This window comes from Saccostrea cucullata, unplaced genomic scaffold (genome assembly GCF_032062105.1).
Source record: "Saccostrea cucullata isolate Sc308-1 unplaced genomic scaffold, CSIRO_AGI_Scuc_v1 ctg27, whole genome shotgun sequence".
Lineage (NCBI taxonomy): Eukaryota > Metazoa > Mollusca > Bivalvia > Ostreida > Ostreidae > Saccostrea > Saccostrea cuccullata.
The window spans coordinates 1,529,176-1,544,317 of NW_026920935.1; the positions used below are offsets into that span (position 1 = coordinate 1,529,176).

Here is a 15,142-nt window from a genome sequence, read left to right on the forward strand (position 1 = left end):
AGGTACTTCGTTTTATTGAACACCCATAAATGTTTTCTAATTTACAAAATGTATCGTAGTAAATACTGAATACCATACGTTTAAATTCATTTAATTATGCTTAACTGGTCACAGCCAGTCTTTTACAGAATATGTAATCATAAATGCTCATATTTCCATGTGATTATGTAAAAGTAATCAATCAAAATACATTTGAGAGCAACTGTAACTATTATATGTACAAAGCTCAAAGTCTGTTAAAACTTATAAACAAATAAATACGTCTGCTTTAAATTTTTAAGTAAACAACGGTCGTGTATTATTTCAAATTCAGAATACTTAAACAAAAGGCTGAAACGGAAAAATGGGCAAAAAATTAAGTCTTAGAGCTGATTTTGATGTAAATTGTCACTAATTCTTAAGAGGAAACTTAATAATTGTATCTTAATTATAGAAAATACAGTCATTTTGTAAAATAAGATAAAATATAAACTGAGGAATAAATAAACTGAAACGAAAAGTTCTGTCCACCACTCCTTTTGTAAACCAATCTCTAGTTTCATTGAAAGGACAATGATAAATAACCACACAGTAAACATCTTTTCATTTAGTCGGAAACATTCTACCGAAATCTATAATTACTATATGTACCAATGTAGACAATTCTTTTGGATTTTTAAAATTAATTACAAGAAGATATTAATAATGTTATAGGAAAAAGAACACTCTGTCCAATTACAAAACATGGTACATGTACCTATATATAATAAAAAAGATACATTGTTTATGATTTTCTGATTAACGAATTTTCTGCCAGAGGGATCCATGGTATATGTATATCAAACATCACTAAAGATTATGCCCAGACTGGTCAATATTGAAGTACATGTATAATTATGTTGACAAACATGTTTTACCGAATTCATATCTATCATAAGTTTTATATTTTATTTTTTTTTTTAAATCCCGTTGCAAATTTTCACTGATTTCTTTAATTAAATGACCAAATCCTAAATCTTCGATCACCCGTCTGATCGTGACTTTAATATTAGAGCGCCATTTTCGTAATTAGAAAATACGAATCAAGTCTGGAAGTGTGAAAATAGGGAAACTAATCTCATCTGGATTTATAAAATGCCAGATAACCAACCTAACCCACATTTCAGAATAGATCATAACCTAATTATTAATTAAATGACACCAAACATCGCAGGTCACTATGTACACATCAATACACATATTTCTGACAAGAAAATCGTGCAGTGATCCTGCCTTTCTCTAGTTTAATGTTTGAAACGCATAGAGAAATAATCATCTGTACGGATAGCATACCAAAGGCTGTCAATAAATCTCCTCCACCAAAAAATATAATTCCGATCCTTCGCTATTTCCCAAACACATACAAATATTGCAACGAGGCGTGGTGTATCGGTATTGAGGCCGCTTTATAGCTAAATATTCAGATTGCCAAATCTTCAAATCGACACCTATCAACATTTTTGTATAAGACATATTGAAATATTTTAAGCGATCTGTGGCTGACTTTTGATCTTTTATGAGCGTTTGGTCATCGGACCAGGGGGACTGCCAGTCTTTATTGATTGCGTATGGACAAGTGAATACAGACGTAGGCCCAGCATACAGTCCGGCCCGCAACAGTTAATTAACAGGAGCCTTCCGTGATAGATTGACCAGCAGCTGTATAATAGTACTTCTGTTGTTTTCTTACACTGGCTATAAATTTTTACAACTCCTCATCAAATTGGTTTAACTGGGAATTTTTCTTTTTTGGACAATGTGCTATGATTTTTTTTTTCAGATTAGGATCGCTGTTTCCTTACTTGTTATTAATCCATATTACGGACACCACCTGCTTTAACCCATGTAAGCAGAAGCTAACGAGTAGGCATCAAAAGGAGCCTATTATTTCCCGTGGTCAGGTACATATTGGAAATTATAAACTATTAATCATGTATAATTTAATTATGGTGTATTCTTCTGAAAGATATACAATTATTTATTGAACTGAAATAAGGATATAGTGAAAAATTATACGTGTTTACAAATTAAAGGGCAAAGATATTGTGTTATTAAGTTCATTATTCGCTAGAATTCACATACGAAAATTCATTCTTCATATGTAAGAACTAAAAAGATGTAAAATCTTCGCTGTATTTATTCAAAATGCATTAAAAGTAAAATCAGAAATAGTTCGAGAAACTTAAGAAAACAAATTGAATTCGTGGGTATCATACCCCGAAAACAAATAAAAATTAACCCCTCACGAAAATAAGTGATTTCACTCGTACATGTTTTATTAACCAAGCGGATCACTGATGTAACGGAGCAAAACGTTTGCACTTTTTCACAAAATAGGGCACTTTTCTATATGAACTGTTTAATGTTTGACAATTGTCGTTTTATTTAATATATAGAAAAGGATACACAGAGCTGAAAATCCTTAGACTACAAAAATGACAACAGAAAAAACTGAAAAACAACCACATACGAATAGTATTGAAATGCTTTTGACCAAGAAAGGTGACGGGGACGTAGACATTCCCTATAAACCATTAAACCAAGACAAAGTGTGTATACGAAAGCCGAGTTCTTCTTCTTTAAATAATTCAAATTCACCCAATTTGGCGAGACTTCAGATTCCCGGACAATCAAACAGACCAAGCGGAAATGTCGGACGTCGATGGCGCAGTATTCGCCATGCTGTGCGTGTTACAAACGCTGCGGTGTCAATGAAAAAAGGTCTGAATAGAGATGATTCTTTCTTGAAGAAATTTTCAACCAGGCAGCCTTACCGCGCCGACTCTGTAGGAACCATTGACGAACAATTAGAAAACAACCAAACTCAAATCGAAAGACGTTCTAAGCATTTGTCCGTGCTCCAACCGGACGGCAATCTCATGTTCTACTGGTTATGCGTGTTAACTCTTTCTATTCTTTACAACCTCTGGACATGCATCGCGCGGGAAGCTTTTCGAGAAATTCAAGAGAAAAACATGATGGTATGGATAGGGTGTGATATTTTTTGTGATAGTATCTATGTATTCGATATTTTTGTGCAGATTCGGACTGGATATTTAGACAAGGGCATTATGGTCTACAATTCCAAAAAACTTCTAATGAGATATGTACGGACAAAAGACTTGGTTCTTGATCTCGCATCTTTAACCCCTCTGGATTTCCTCCAGTTCAGCATTGGAGTTCATCCTATGTTGCGTTTTCCAAGATTCCTAAAAGTCTATCGAAGTTTTCGTTTTTTGCACTTGCTGGAAACACGGACTCACTTTCCGAATTTTTTCCGAGTGGCAAACCTGACGCACATACTGTTTTTGGGATCGCATTGGTTTGCAGCTTTCTACTATTTGATATCTGAAGCAGAAGACTTCGAAGGCGATTGGTCCTATCCCAGACCTGTGGGACAGTTTGCATCAGTGACCCGGAAGTACTTAACCTCGCTGTTCTGGTCTACACTGACCCTGACAACCATTGGGGATCTCCCTCCTCCCGAGTCTAACTGGGAGTAAGTATACACTGTTCACGTATGAAGTGTTACCCACATCCAATTTATTATTTGTCAGTGTTTTGATGTTAGTTTTAACTTCCCTCCAAGTAAAATATTCTACATCTCTCTGGAAGAAAATTAAATTAACTCCTGCAAATATTTATATAGGTTAGGCTAAAAAATATGTATGTTTACGGTAACCCAACCTACTTTATTTTTCCCACCGTCCCTACTTTTTATTCTAAATCTCAGTATTTACCTGGCTTATGTTCACTAATACATTTTTCTCATATTGCAGTCAATAATATATATGTGTCAGAGACTGTAAAAACATGTCTATCAAAGAATTTTAAAAAGAAAATTGTTTTAACGTTAATCCATATAATTATGAGTGCAGTTCTCTGTATATATATTGGGAAACATTTAATTGAATAATAAAGTAATGCATTCAAAATAATTGAAGTAAAAAAAATTATTAAGTTTATATTAGGTACTTACTGTGTATCTACCAATAGTATACTCTGGTTTCTGGCATGTTACCCGAAACAGACATATTTTTTGTTTGGCCTTACTATATATGTTGTCATTACCCAAAAGCTCTCTGTAATTCAGTTCATATTCTTTGAATATTTTAAGTGAGCGGAAATCGGAAGTATGTCACAACTATTTTTCCATTATGGCACAATATTTAAAGTTTTGTTAATTAGACCTAATTGAAAATTGATCAAGTCAGGAGGTCGAAGAGCTGAAAGATCACGCACTAGGATATTCGTAATACAGTAAGGTGTTCTACACGATCACTTGTTTTCTTGGACATGCTAAAAAAATTTAAAGAATTTTTTTAAGAAGAAATACGATTTAACACAAGGACTTTTTCATTTGCCAACATTGAAACAGGGATTTCTGAATGATTTTAAAAAGTACTATTAAAACTAGAGGTACTGTGAGCAATGAGCTCACTAAATGATACCCCCCGCCTCCCATATGAATATAATGGCAGTGTCCTTGTTTTGTTCTTGAAAATCAAAAATATATGTCAGATCAAAAAGTAAAATAGGAGGTGCAGTGGCAATATGTAATTAAGAATCTGTGAAAGTTTCATTAAATTTCCTTCAGTGGTATGAGAGGAGTTGCGGATAAGAGATGGGTACCCCAATGCGTAACAGACGGACGGACGGACGTACAGACGGACGGACGGACGGAAATACCGTTCACTATATACCCTCCCACTTTTCAAGCGGGGGGTATAACAAACCATTGGGGCTAAAACTGAGTGTAACATCCTTGGGGCTAATTAAAAAAATAAAATAGGAAGATAACAAAAGGAAATCATCCTCAAAAGTCCATTTTAACAGTACAGATTAGAAGTAAAAAAAACACAAGGACCTTAATAACATTAGAAATGGGATCAGGTGCCATGGAAGAGTGTGCATCCTTTGTTAACTGGTCACACACGCCGTGTGCTCTTTTCTGAGGTCGAGTAAACGGAAAAAATCTGTAGATAATTCAGTGTGAAAAAGTTATTAAAAATTCAATTTTATGATTGATTTTATTTGCTAACAAGGTCATTCTATCGACCATACAATTTTCAAAATGTTGACCTGAAACAAATCTTCTGATGTCCTTTTATCATAATTTTTTTGTCAATAGCTTGACATTTTTTTTGCTATTTGTATTGTTCCTACGTAGAACATGCATTTGAGTATCGAATAAAACGGGGAGACAAATTATAAATGCAGGTGAAAATGGTATGTTGCTACATAAATAACAGAAGGTGACGACAGAAAAGTTCATTCAGAAGTCGTTACGTTTATCATTATCGTAAGGTTTTAGTTTTTGTCTACTAAATTGACCAATTATGAAACCTTTGTCAGCCTCAGTGGTGTCTTTTAAAGAATTACATCGAATCTACGTAAAAATGGATAATCATCGTCCATATATCTTATTGTCGAATTGAAGGTCACAGCAAGATACTTTTTTGGCCTTTTTTTAACAGAAGTGCTTGAATAAATTCTTTTTCACATGAATACAAAACAGGTCTGCCAATAACGTTAACATTCATTTTACAGTTCATTTGTTATTTAGTACACACAATGCATGTAGAGTATATTCATAAATCTTCATATAAAGTCTGAAATCCCATTCGTATTAGAATACCAACAGGGGAAAGATGTATAATGGTATCTAGAACATCAAATTGATATATACTGCGGAGTATCTTTGCTAAACGAAGAAGGAAAGGCGTGCTGTTAGAAGTAATTATTACTACTACATGATAGAAATCAAGCCAATCAAAAGAGAAATGTTCATTTCTATAGAAGTATTACACCTTTGTGATAACGATAAGTCAGCGAAGAACTGTCGACAGGCTGATCAGTATTAGTTAGCGAACATCAAAATGACATGAAGATTTAAAACAGAGTCCTCGCTAATTTGCATTAAGTTGTTCTTTTTCAATACATATGGACGTTGCTTGAAAACATTTTATAGCAAACATTCATATAACAATATTTTTATGCCCCCGTAAACGTAGTTTCGGGGGGTATATAGTTTTTGTCGTGCCCGTCCGTCTGTATGTCTCTCTGTTTGTCCGCAAAAACTTTAACCTTGCCCATAACTTTTAATTTGGTGGAGCTATTACTTTCATATTTTACATGTGTATGCCTTGTGACAAGACCTTTCTTAAGGTACCACCAAATTTGACCTTTTGACCTTGACCTTGGAGTTTGACCCACTTTTAAAAAATTCCAAACCTTTACTTTGGCTATATCTTTTGAACAATATACACCAAGACTTCATATATGTATTTTTCATTGGATACCAACAACTTTGACCTTTTGACCTTGACCTTAGAGATTTCTGTATTTAAGAAAAAAATTTAACCTTGGCCATAAGTTTTCAACGGTAAGGGCTACTGCTCTCATACTTAACATTTGTAATCCTTGTAAAAAGACCCTTCATTGGATACCAAGAACTTTGACCCTTTGACCTTGGAGTTTCACTTACTTTTTCACTTACTTTTAAAAAACAAACCTTGACCATAACTTTTGAAGGGTTGAGGCTAGTGCTTTCATACTTTTCATATTGTGATATCAAGAATTTTGACCCTTGAACCTAAAGCTTGGAGTGTGACCTAATTTTTAAAATTTTTAATCTTGGCCATAACTTTGAAAGGGTTGGGGCTACGGCTTTTCTACTTCACATATGTATTCTTTGTGGCAAGACCTTTCATTGGATACCTTGACCTTTGACCTTGGAGATTTCCGTATTTATGAAAAAAACTTTAACCTTGGGCTACTTTCATATTTCACAATTGTATTTCCAGTGAGAATACTTTGGGTACCAATATATTAAATTTGCATTTATGAAAAGTTTAATCTTCGCTATGTTGCCATACGGGGGCATCAGTGTTTGTTTCACAAACACATCTTGTTCTTATTGTTCTTGTTCTTATTATAATTTGTAGTTTGGAAAAATAATATCTTTTACGAGACTAAGTAGGTTGTCAATATCTTAAGATATAGGTATTGAAATATATATACTCCTTATGGTGCAATGACTGCCAGGTGTGAACAGCTTAAAGTCCTCTCTGTCCAATAGTTGCCTGCTGCGAAAATAAATTAGACTATGCTTATATTTGTCCACCAAACCAGATATATAACTTAACCGTATAAAAGTAGGCTTAGATCTTGGATAATATGTAAATATCTAATTCCTTGTGAACAAAAGTACATTAAAAGGATCATCAGTTACTTCATTTTGTAGGGTTCTTTTGAGAATATTTTGTTGATTTTGTCTTCTTATTGTGACGTCAATTGTACATGTATACAATGCTAGGCATCTGATAGTGTAAATGCAATGAATATCAATTTTTTAGGTTTATTATTAGAAGTCAGATGATTAATACGGTCTCTTTAACATTCTGGTGGACAACTCAAACTATTTAAGACCATCTCAATGACTGACTTTCTAAAGATGGTAATGAATCGAATTTAAATTGCATGATATTTCGCAGTATATGGCGAAATGTCATTGAGACTTGCCTTCAGAAAGTATCTTTAAACATGGTTTAATCATATTCTTTATTTCAACTACGTAGTCTAAAATACTGACCTTATCACTCAAATCCTTGCTTATATATAAATACCTTCCCTACTTGGTAATAAAGAGTATTTCGAAAGATTTTTCCCCAAATTTTAGTTTAAAATATATTTTATTCAGTGAATTGGATTGAACAACATAAATACCTATAATCGTTCTCTCTCCATCAAAGTTGTTTAATCAATGAAATACAAATATAAGGATTAGTTATCAAACTCTAAGATCCATTAAAAAAAATGAATGTATAAATGGAGACAGAGCAAATACGGACGTTAAAAGGAACAGAGGTGGGATAAGTTGACATGGAGGAGTAGGTATTCCCTGTCCACCGGTCTTACCCATCGTGTGCTACTTGTCATGATCAGGAAAACGGAAAAATTGATTAACAATTCAGTATGAAGATTTATGGCCAACAATTTGTATGGAACACATTAGTCAACATTCTAATGTATGATTGCACCCCGTTATTGCGCCCCGTACTAGCAAACCTATTTTTTGGTATTTATACGAAGCAGAATTTGTTCAAATTCTTATACGTAAAAAGAAAAAAAACCCACTTGCTGTGGTTTTCAACTCGACATTTAGATACAGGTATATCGCCGGCGTAGTGCCAATTAACAATGGGTATTTCCATTCTTATGTCGATACGATATATCCCGTTGAGCTTTGACATAAAGATACCACAGAGTCTGGTATATCTGTTTCATATTTGGATACGAGTATTTTACTAGAAAAAGAAGTTAATGGAATTACGACACCCACAAAATCTAGGTTTCAGAGTAAAAGCATCTCCAATTTTAGCAATTCCTCCATCTCAACAACAAAGCCTTATGATAAACGTGATGACTTTAACTTTTCAATCGTCAGCTTTCCTTACTTGTACAGTCAAATACTTTTATCACATGCATATGGGATTTATATATCTTAGTTGTTTCGATACGCAAGAACAACGTATGAACAATTTTCAAAACGAAGTAAGTTACTGACGAACAAGTTGATGAAACACGAATATCAGCAGTTTTCTTAAAAGTCACCATTTCATAAGTTCAATAAAATTTCATAAATTCAATAACCTTGACAGCAAACACAATCTATGACTAAATCAAATGCTGACCGACGTTTTTATCATACTAACTGTTAGGTCATTATTTACATATTAAATTGTCGACTGATTTTTCCGTAATTTCCCAATCATGACTAGGAGCACACGGCGGATGTAACTGGTCGAAAGTGAATGCTCATTCCCTCCTGGCACCTGATCCCAACTCAGACGTCTTAGAGGTCCGTGTTTGATCTGTTCCTGATTTGTTTAATGGGCTTTTGAGCTTGAATACTGCTCGCTGTCTCCTCTGTCTATTTCATTATGAAACATATGGAAATAACGAACGGTATTCAACATCAAAAGTCCATAAAACAATACAAAATAGGAGCATGCAGGCCAAACACGGACCTCCAAAACATCAGAAGTGGAATCAGGTGCCATGGAGGAGTGAGCATCCCCTTCCGACCGGTCAAACCCGCCGTGTGCTCCTTGTCATGATCGTGAAAAACGGAAAAAAATCCGTTGCCAATTCAGTGTGTAAATAATGGACTAACAATTAGTATGAAAAACGTCAGCCAGCATTTGACTCAATGATAAATTGTATTTGCTGACAAGGTCATTGTATCGACCACAGAACTTACGTAATGATAAAATGATGGTCTTAAACGAGATTGCTGATATTCTTGTTTCATCAACTTGTTTTTCAATAATTTAGCTCGTTTTAGAAATTGTTCCTACGTAGAGCATGCTCTTGCGTATCGAATCAATTGAGATATATAAACTCCATATGCAGGTGATGAAGGTAGATAATTAGCCCCTTCACGATAACTTCGGTACTACTCTTTTGCAGGGCAAAATAATAACGTTTGGCGAAGTTTTTGTTGATAGATAATTAAATGACGTATATAAGACAATTACTTTTACGTCATATTTCGCCAAATTATATCATTTTGCCCTGCAAAAGAGTAGTACTGCAGTTATCGTGAAAGGGTCTATAGATTGCATTTGCTAACAAGGTCAATTTATTGATCATAGAATTTGCGAAATGTTGATTTGAAACGAGACTGTTGATAGCCGTGTATCATAATGAGCCGTATCGAATTAACTGAAAAACTTAAATTTCATATGCTGTTGACATGTACATATATAAGATAGAGAAAGTTGACGATAGAAAAGTTGAAATCACGTTTATGTTAGTTCGCGATGGTTGTCTTTCTCTACTAAAATATCCAAATATGAAAGCTGTTTCAGACTCAGTGGTGTCTTTTTAGTAATCAATTTTAAATGTAAATGACCAATGACTTGGGATAATTTAATTAAATGTTATATAATTCAAATTAATTTAATTTAAATCAATGACTTGAATTTACGAGTTCTATTTTTATTATTGAAAAGCAGCACAATTTAGCTGTACATAGTCTACGATGTTCAAAAGCCAGGATTTAAATTTATCTGAGGAATAGCAGTACAAAGTGTTGAAAAGTCTTACATTTTATTGTTAATGATTTTAATAAATTTTGTGATGTGAACGTTCCATTGAATTTTCAAGTATCCACATCTGATTAAAACCACTTCTCTAAAACCGTGTGTTGTTGTGCAGTGAACCCTTTTCTTTTTTTCTTCTTCGCCACTTTATATTTTAGTAAGGAGGGAAGGATATTTTGTCGTCAACTTTTCTTCATGTTATCTTCTTCATCTTCACTAGGCAAGGGGTGACGATCCGCTCCTCTATTTCGTCTTCTAACTAAAAAGAGGAGAGCAGCGGATCGCCACCCTTGCCAAGGGAAAATGTCTCTTCATAGTCTATCAATGCATATACAATGCCAGTTTATGCAAATTTGAAATCGTTTAGGAATCAGCAAGGACAACGACAATGGAATGTAATTTTAATGAAACTAAATATTTGATATAAACTTATGGTTGGCTTGAACAACTTAAATTGACTATATATAAAATTCCAATATAGCCAAAGTCAAAACTTGTAACCTTCTCCCCGATCACATGGAACCGTTAATCTTTATATCAATTTGATTTTATTTTATATTCCCCCTTTTAATAATGTTTTTATACAAATTCATGGCAGGCTTAGACAGCCTAGAGGATTTGATTTTCAATACCATGCTCCATATTACCTCTGATATTTAACGGGGATTGAATCATTTATTTATGGATGAAACATCACGTTTATCTTTGTTATAATGGTATGAAGAAGATTCTATCTAAAAAAAACTCCTTTACTCTTTAGGAAGTGTGGGTTTGGACGCTGTCATAAAGAAATTTTATGTAGTGGACTCCTGATTCTGGTTCCCTCCTCTCATAAACCTTTCAAATTTTTTGGAAAAAATTTGCTTTCTAGACCGCTTTAGAATTTAAACTACCTCCCCGAATAAGAATCTGAACCACAAAACCACTAATAATTAAGAAAATGGCATACAAAACTCTCTCTCTGCTCTTGCAATTCTTTGCTCTTTTCAGATCTTTATTGTTTTTGTCAAGTGCATCATATTGTAAATTTGCTTTGAGGGTTTAAAGCAATGGACTCAAGTTTCATTATCTGTTTGAATTTCAGAAAAACGCGGATAACTACAATTTCTCATTTGTAAAAATAATTGTTTAGATATTTTTACACGCTGTCATTTTCACTTATTTTTCAAAAACATAGGGTGACCATTGAGTACTAAGCTTTTTTACTGTCAAATGTTTCTTTAAAACAGTGTGAACTACCCCCAGAATGATGTCTATAAAATTTGCTATGTGTCTGAAAGTAAATCAAACATCATATATGATAATTTGTTGAATTTTGGCAAACAGTGCATTGGTTGTTGTAAGTCCTTGTCGCCAAGGACGGTACCCATTTTTGATGCCCATTATATCATTTTTGTTCATTGAAGTCCACCTGCTCATGTGTCTTAAAAACAGACATTTGTTATAAATGTCACATATTTCAGTGAATATTTTTTTGGGATTCTTAACAAGTATTACAGCAGCTTTAATGAAGCGTTTAATTTCACTCAAGTTTACAGATTCTTTACCATTCATTTTTAATGTAGTGTCTCGAATAGCCCTTGATTTCCAGCTTCCCACGATGGAACTATGTGATGAAAGGTGGTCACATAAACTGTTATCAGTTCATTATGAGTGAAAGTCAGGCTTAATGTCATATGCTTTATATGTTGTATGTCATAGAGTTCAGGACATTATTTAGTGAACAGCCCTCGTAAGCAAGGGAAAAAGCCTCAATTTTCTTAAACAAAAGTACATCAATTGCCTTTATTCAATGTCAAGATTTTTTCCTTAAGTAGGACAAACCTCTTCACAAGTCTGATAGACTACCAGCTTGGAGTCTGAAAACGGAAACAAAGTGTCATAGCGACTAACTATACAGGTCTATTTTGTAAACGTTAGTAAATCATATAAATGTCTTCAGGGCTACTGGCTGTCAAGTAATATGTAATTTGAATCCCTGAACCAAAAAGTAAAAAAATAGGGTTTCTGTGTCAGAAACATTCAATATTACACCATTTGTGATCAGATATATTTGTGTAAAAAAACAGAAAGAATTAAACCATTTTAGATAATATATTGATGCTATACTGTTACCCTTTGAAGTCACGAGATAGCAAAATCAATTTCTGTTGAGAGCGTACATTTTAAGCATTCAAAAAATGAAATACAACAACGTGGCATTCAAGTTTTTTTTTTTAACAGAGCGAATTAACACATAAAGTTACTCTTTAATATCAACTAAATTTAGCATAAAAACAAAAGTCTAACACTGGAAAGAAACACATCATCAAAAATTCGTTTTATTTTCTTACAAGTGTAACAACTTGAGAATTAATGAAATGCTGACTTTAAATGAGGTTGTTGAAATTTCTGTAATGTCTGGAGAATTATGGCGGGTGTGACCGGTCAACAGGGGTTGCTTACTCCTCTAAGGCACCTTAACTCGCCTCTGAAATTCGGCTCCTTGTTTTATGCCTACCTTGCAAAGGGCTTTCAGGAAGGCGTGGCATTCTCGGCGGTTTGTAATTATCGTCTGTCAAATGGCGAATAGATTCTCATTGGTTAAGAAATGCATCAGGAACATTAAATTGTTGTTGACAACGATGAGACGACTTAAGCTCCACCTCTTTGTGAGACGATACAATGTTATTGGTTATTCGATACACTAATTGGCATTTGCCGGAATTTCTATCACATGTATATTTCAACAGTGAAGGAAAGCTGTGTAAATTTCAGAAGCTAATTATGTTACGTCGAGAATGCCACGCCTTACTGAAAGTCCAAGCTAATCTGGAAATGCTTCTATTCGGTAATGATCAATATTTGCCCCCATAATCAAACTTTGCTGGAGAAATATATAGTTATATTTTTAAAAAAAGAGGGGGGTCTCTGCTTACTTCAAAGCACTGAATATTTTGATAAGCAATGACGTCATTTGTTTCAAATGACGTAGATTTAAAATTTCCATGATTTCTACAGCAAAAGGTATTAATATATCAAGTCGATATTTTGAGTAAAAGTCACCTAGCACACGTCTGCTCTTTTTTCATTTCATTTTATTCAGGTAAAAATATCACAGAATGTCATGATTCACAAATTAAAACATTACAGACTAGCATACTACTAGAAAAAAGAAATACACACACATTATCTCAGCACTATGCTAATTAAGGAAGATCCAATTTAACATATATATGTAATTATTATTAAATACATTGCATATCATACAGATGATAGATATTACCTAAGGATAGCCCATAAAAGCCTTATTAAAAAAGCTTATTTCTAATGGGGTCCTCAAATAACAGCCATGTTAGTAAACAAAAAATAAAAAAAATTACATAAACATTGGAATTTAGGTAGGTACTTTTATGAGTATAGCATAATGCTTTGAAAAATGACATGTTTACAGTAGCATATTTTGTCTTGATAATTATCACAAAAATGCTTATGATACTAAAATAATAAATAAACGATAAAATTAGACAAGCTTTTTATGTAGTAACACTAGCATTTGTAGATAAAAAAGATTTTACAGCTTTCTTAAAACTTTGTTTTGTTTTCACCTCTTTAATCTCCAGTGGCAGTGTATTCCAATCTTTGATAGCATTAGAGAAAAAACATGAAGACTCTTTCCCTTTTATCTTTGGTATAATAAAATTCTTATTTGTTGCACTTCTTGTGATATTATTATTCTATACAAAATGTTCATGGAGGTAAGCTGGTGCATTACCATGATATATATTAAAAACATGATTTAATCTTAATTGTTTAGCTCTATCCTCCACTCTTAACATATTTAGAGAGTTTAAAATATTGTTAGAAATACTCTCTCTAGGACTAAGGTTTAAAATGAACCGTACTACTTTGTTCTGGGTTACTTGTAATCTGTGTTTAAACTTAATATTTTGATATATTATATGTAGAATGATAATATCAATGAAATATATAGATATAGTTCTTGAGCAGGCCTGCGCTCTATAAATTTTACAGCTGAAATTGTCAAAAAATTGTCCATTTTGTCCTCTTTTTGAAAAATAATACAAAATCGGACAAGTTTATGACGTCATAAAAACAACAATTGTCAATAACCTACTTTGAATCTATGATTTCCTTTTTATTTAATGCTTTGGAATTCTCATTCTTGACATGTAATGTTGAGTTTAAGCTTAAAAAACTCAATTACTATTTAAAAGTATAATTAATAACAATTCTTTTAATATAATTATAAAAAAATTACCATGTCTCATGTTATCATTAAAAGTGACATCCGAACAGTTTTGTGTTTCATTTATTTTCTAGACAGATTCTAGACTCTGTAACATCTTCTAAATTCTTTGTATTCTATGGCCATGGAAGTCGTTTTTACATTGATTTGGCATTTTACAATCTAACAAAGTCAATTATGAAAATTCTTTTTTTTAATAAGACGATAAAATATTGTTTTGTTTTTTGTTGTTGATGATTTATAAAAAAAAATGTGTTAAAGTGCCTTGTGAACCTGAAATATATGGGTGTTCGATCGATTCTCTGTAATAACGTTTAGATGACAAATTGTCTTTCACATATCTCCGTAAGAACGACATGATTAAACAAGTTATGGAATGAAGAAACGTGTTAGGATGGGTTCCTCTCATATGTATTGTGTAAAAAAATATATAATACTTATGAAATTTTACAGGTTCGAGAAGGCAATATCACAAAGCACTGGTATCAAGACACCAGGTCAGGTCAAGGTCACCCTTTTCCTTGTAATTAAGGCTTAAAAAATCACATCATTAGGTAAACAATTAATGAAAAATATTGAGATAACGAACAGTATTCAAGATCAAAAGTCCATAAATGAAACATATGGAGATAACGAACAGAATTCAAGATCAAAGGTCCATAAAACGATACAAAATAAGAGCAGAGCAAACACGGACCTCCGAAACATCAAAGGTGGGTTCAGGTCCCATGGAAGAGTGAACATCCCCTGCCGACCGGTCACACCC

The 15,142-nt window shown here is 33.3% G+C and overlaps 1 protein-coding gene across 1 annotated transcript in view; it reads left to right on the forward strand.

Moving 5' to 3' along the window:
• LOC134258763 (cyclic nucleotide-gated cation channel alpha-3-like) overlaps positions 1–15,142 on the forward strand; it is a 49,680-nt gene that overhangs the window by 7,493 nt on the left and 27,045 nt on the right. The window contains exons 2-3 of the mRNA XM_062741344.1: positions 1,799–1,919; positions 2,415–3,517. Coding sequence (XP_062597328.1) covers positions 2,454–3,517 — 1,064 coding nt within the window. The 5' untranslated portion in view covers positions 1,799–1,919; positions 2,415–2,453. The remainder of the gene's footprint in view (positions 1–1,798; positions 1,920–2,414; positions 3,518–15,142) is intronic.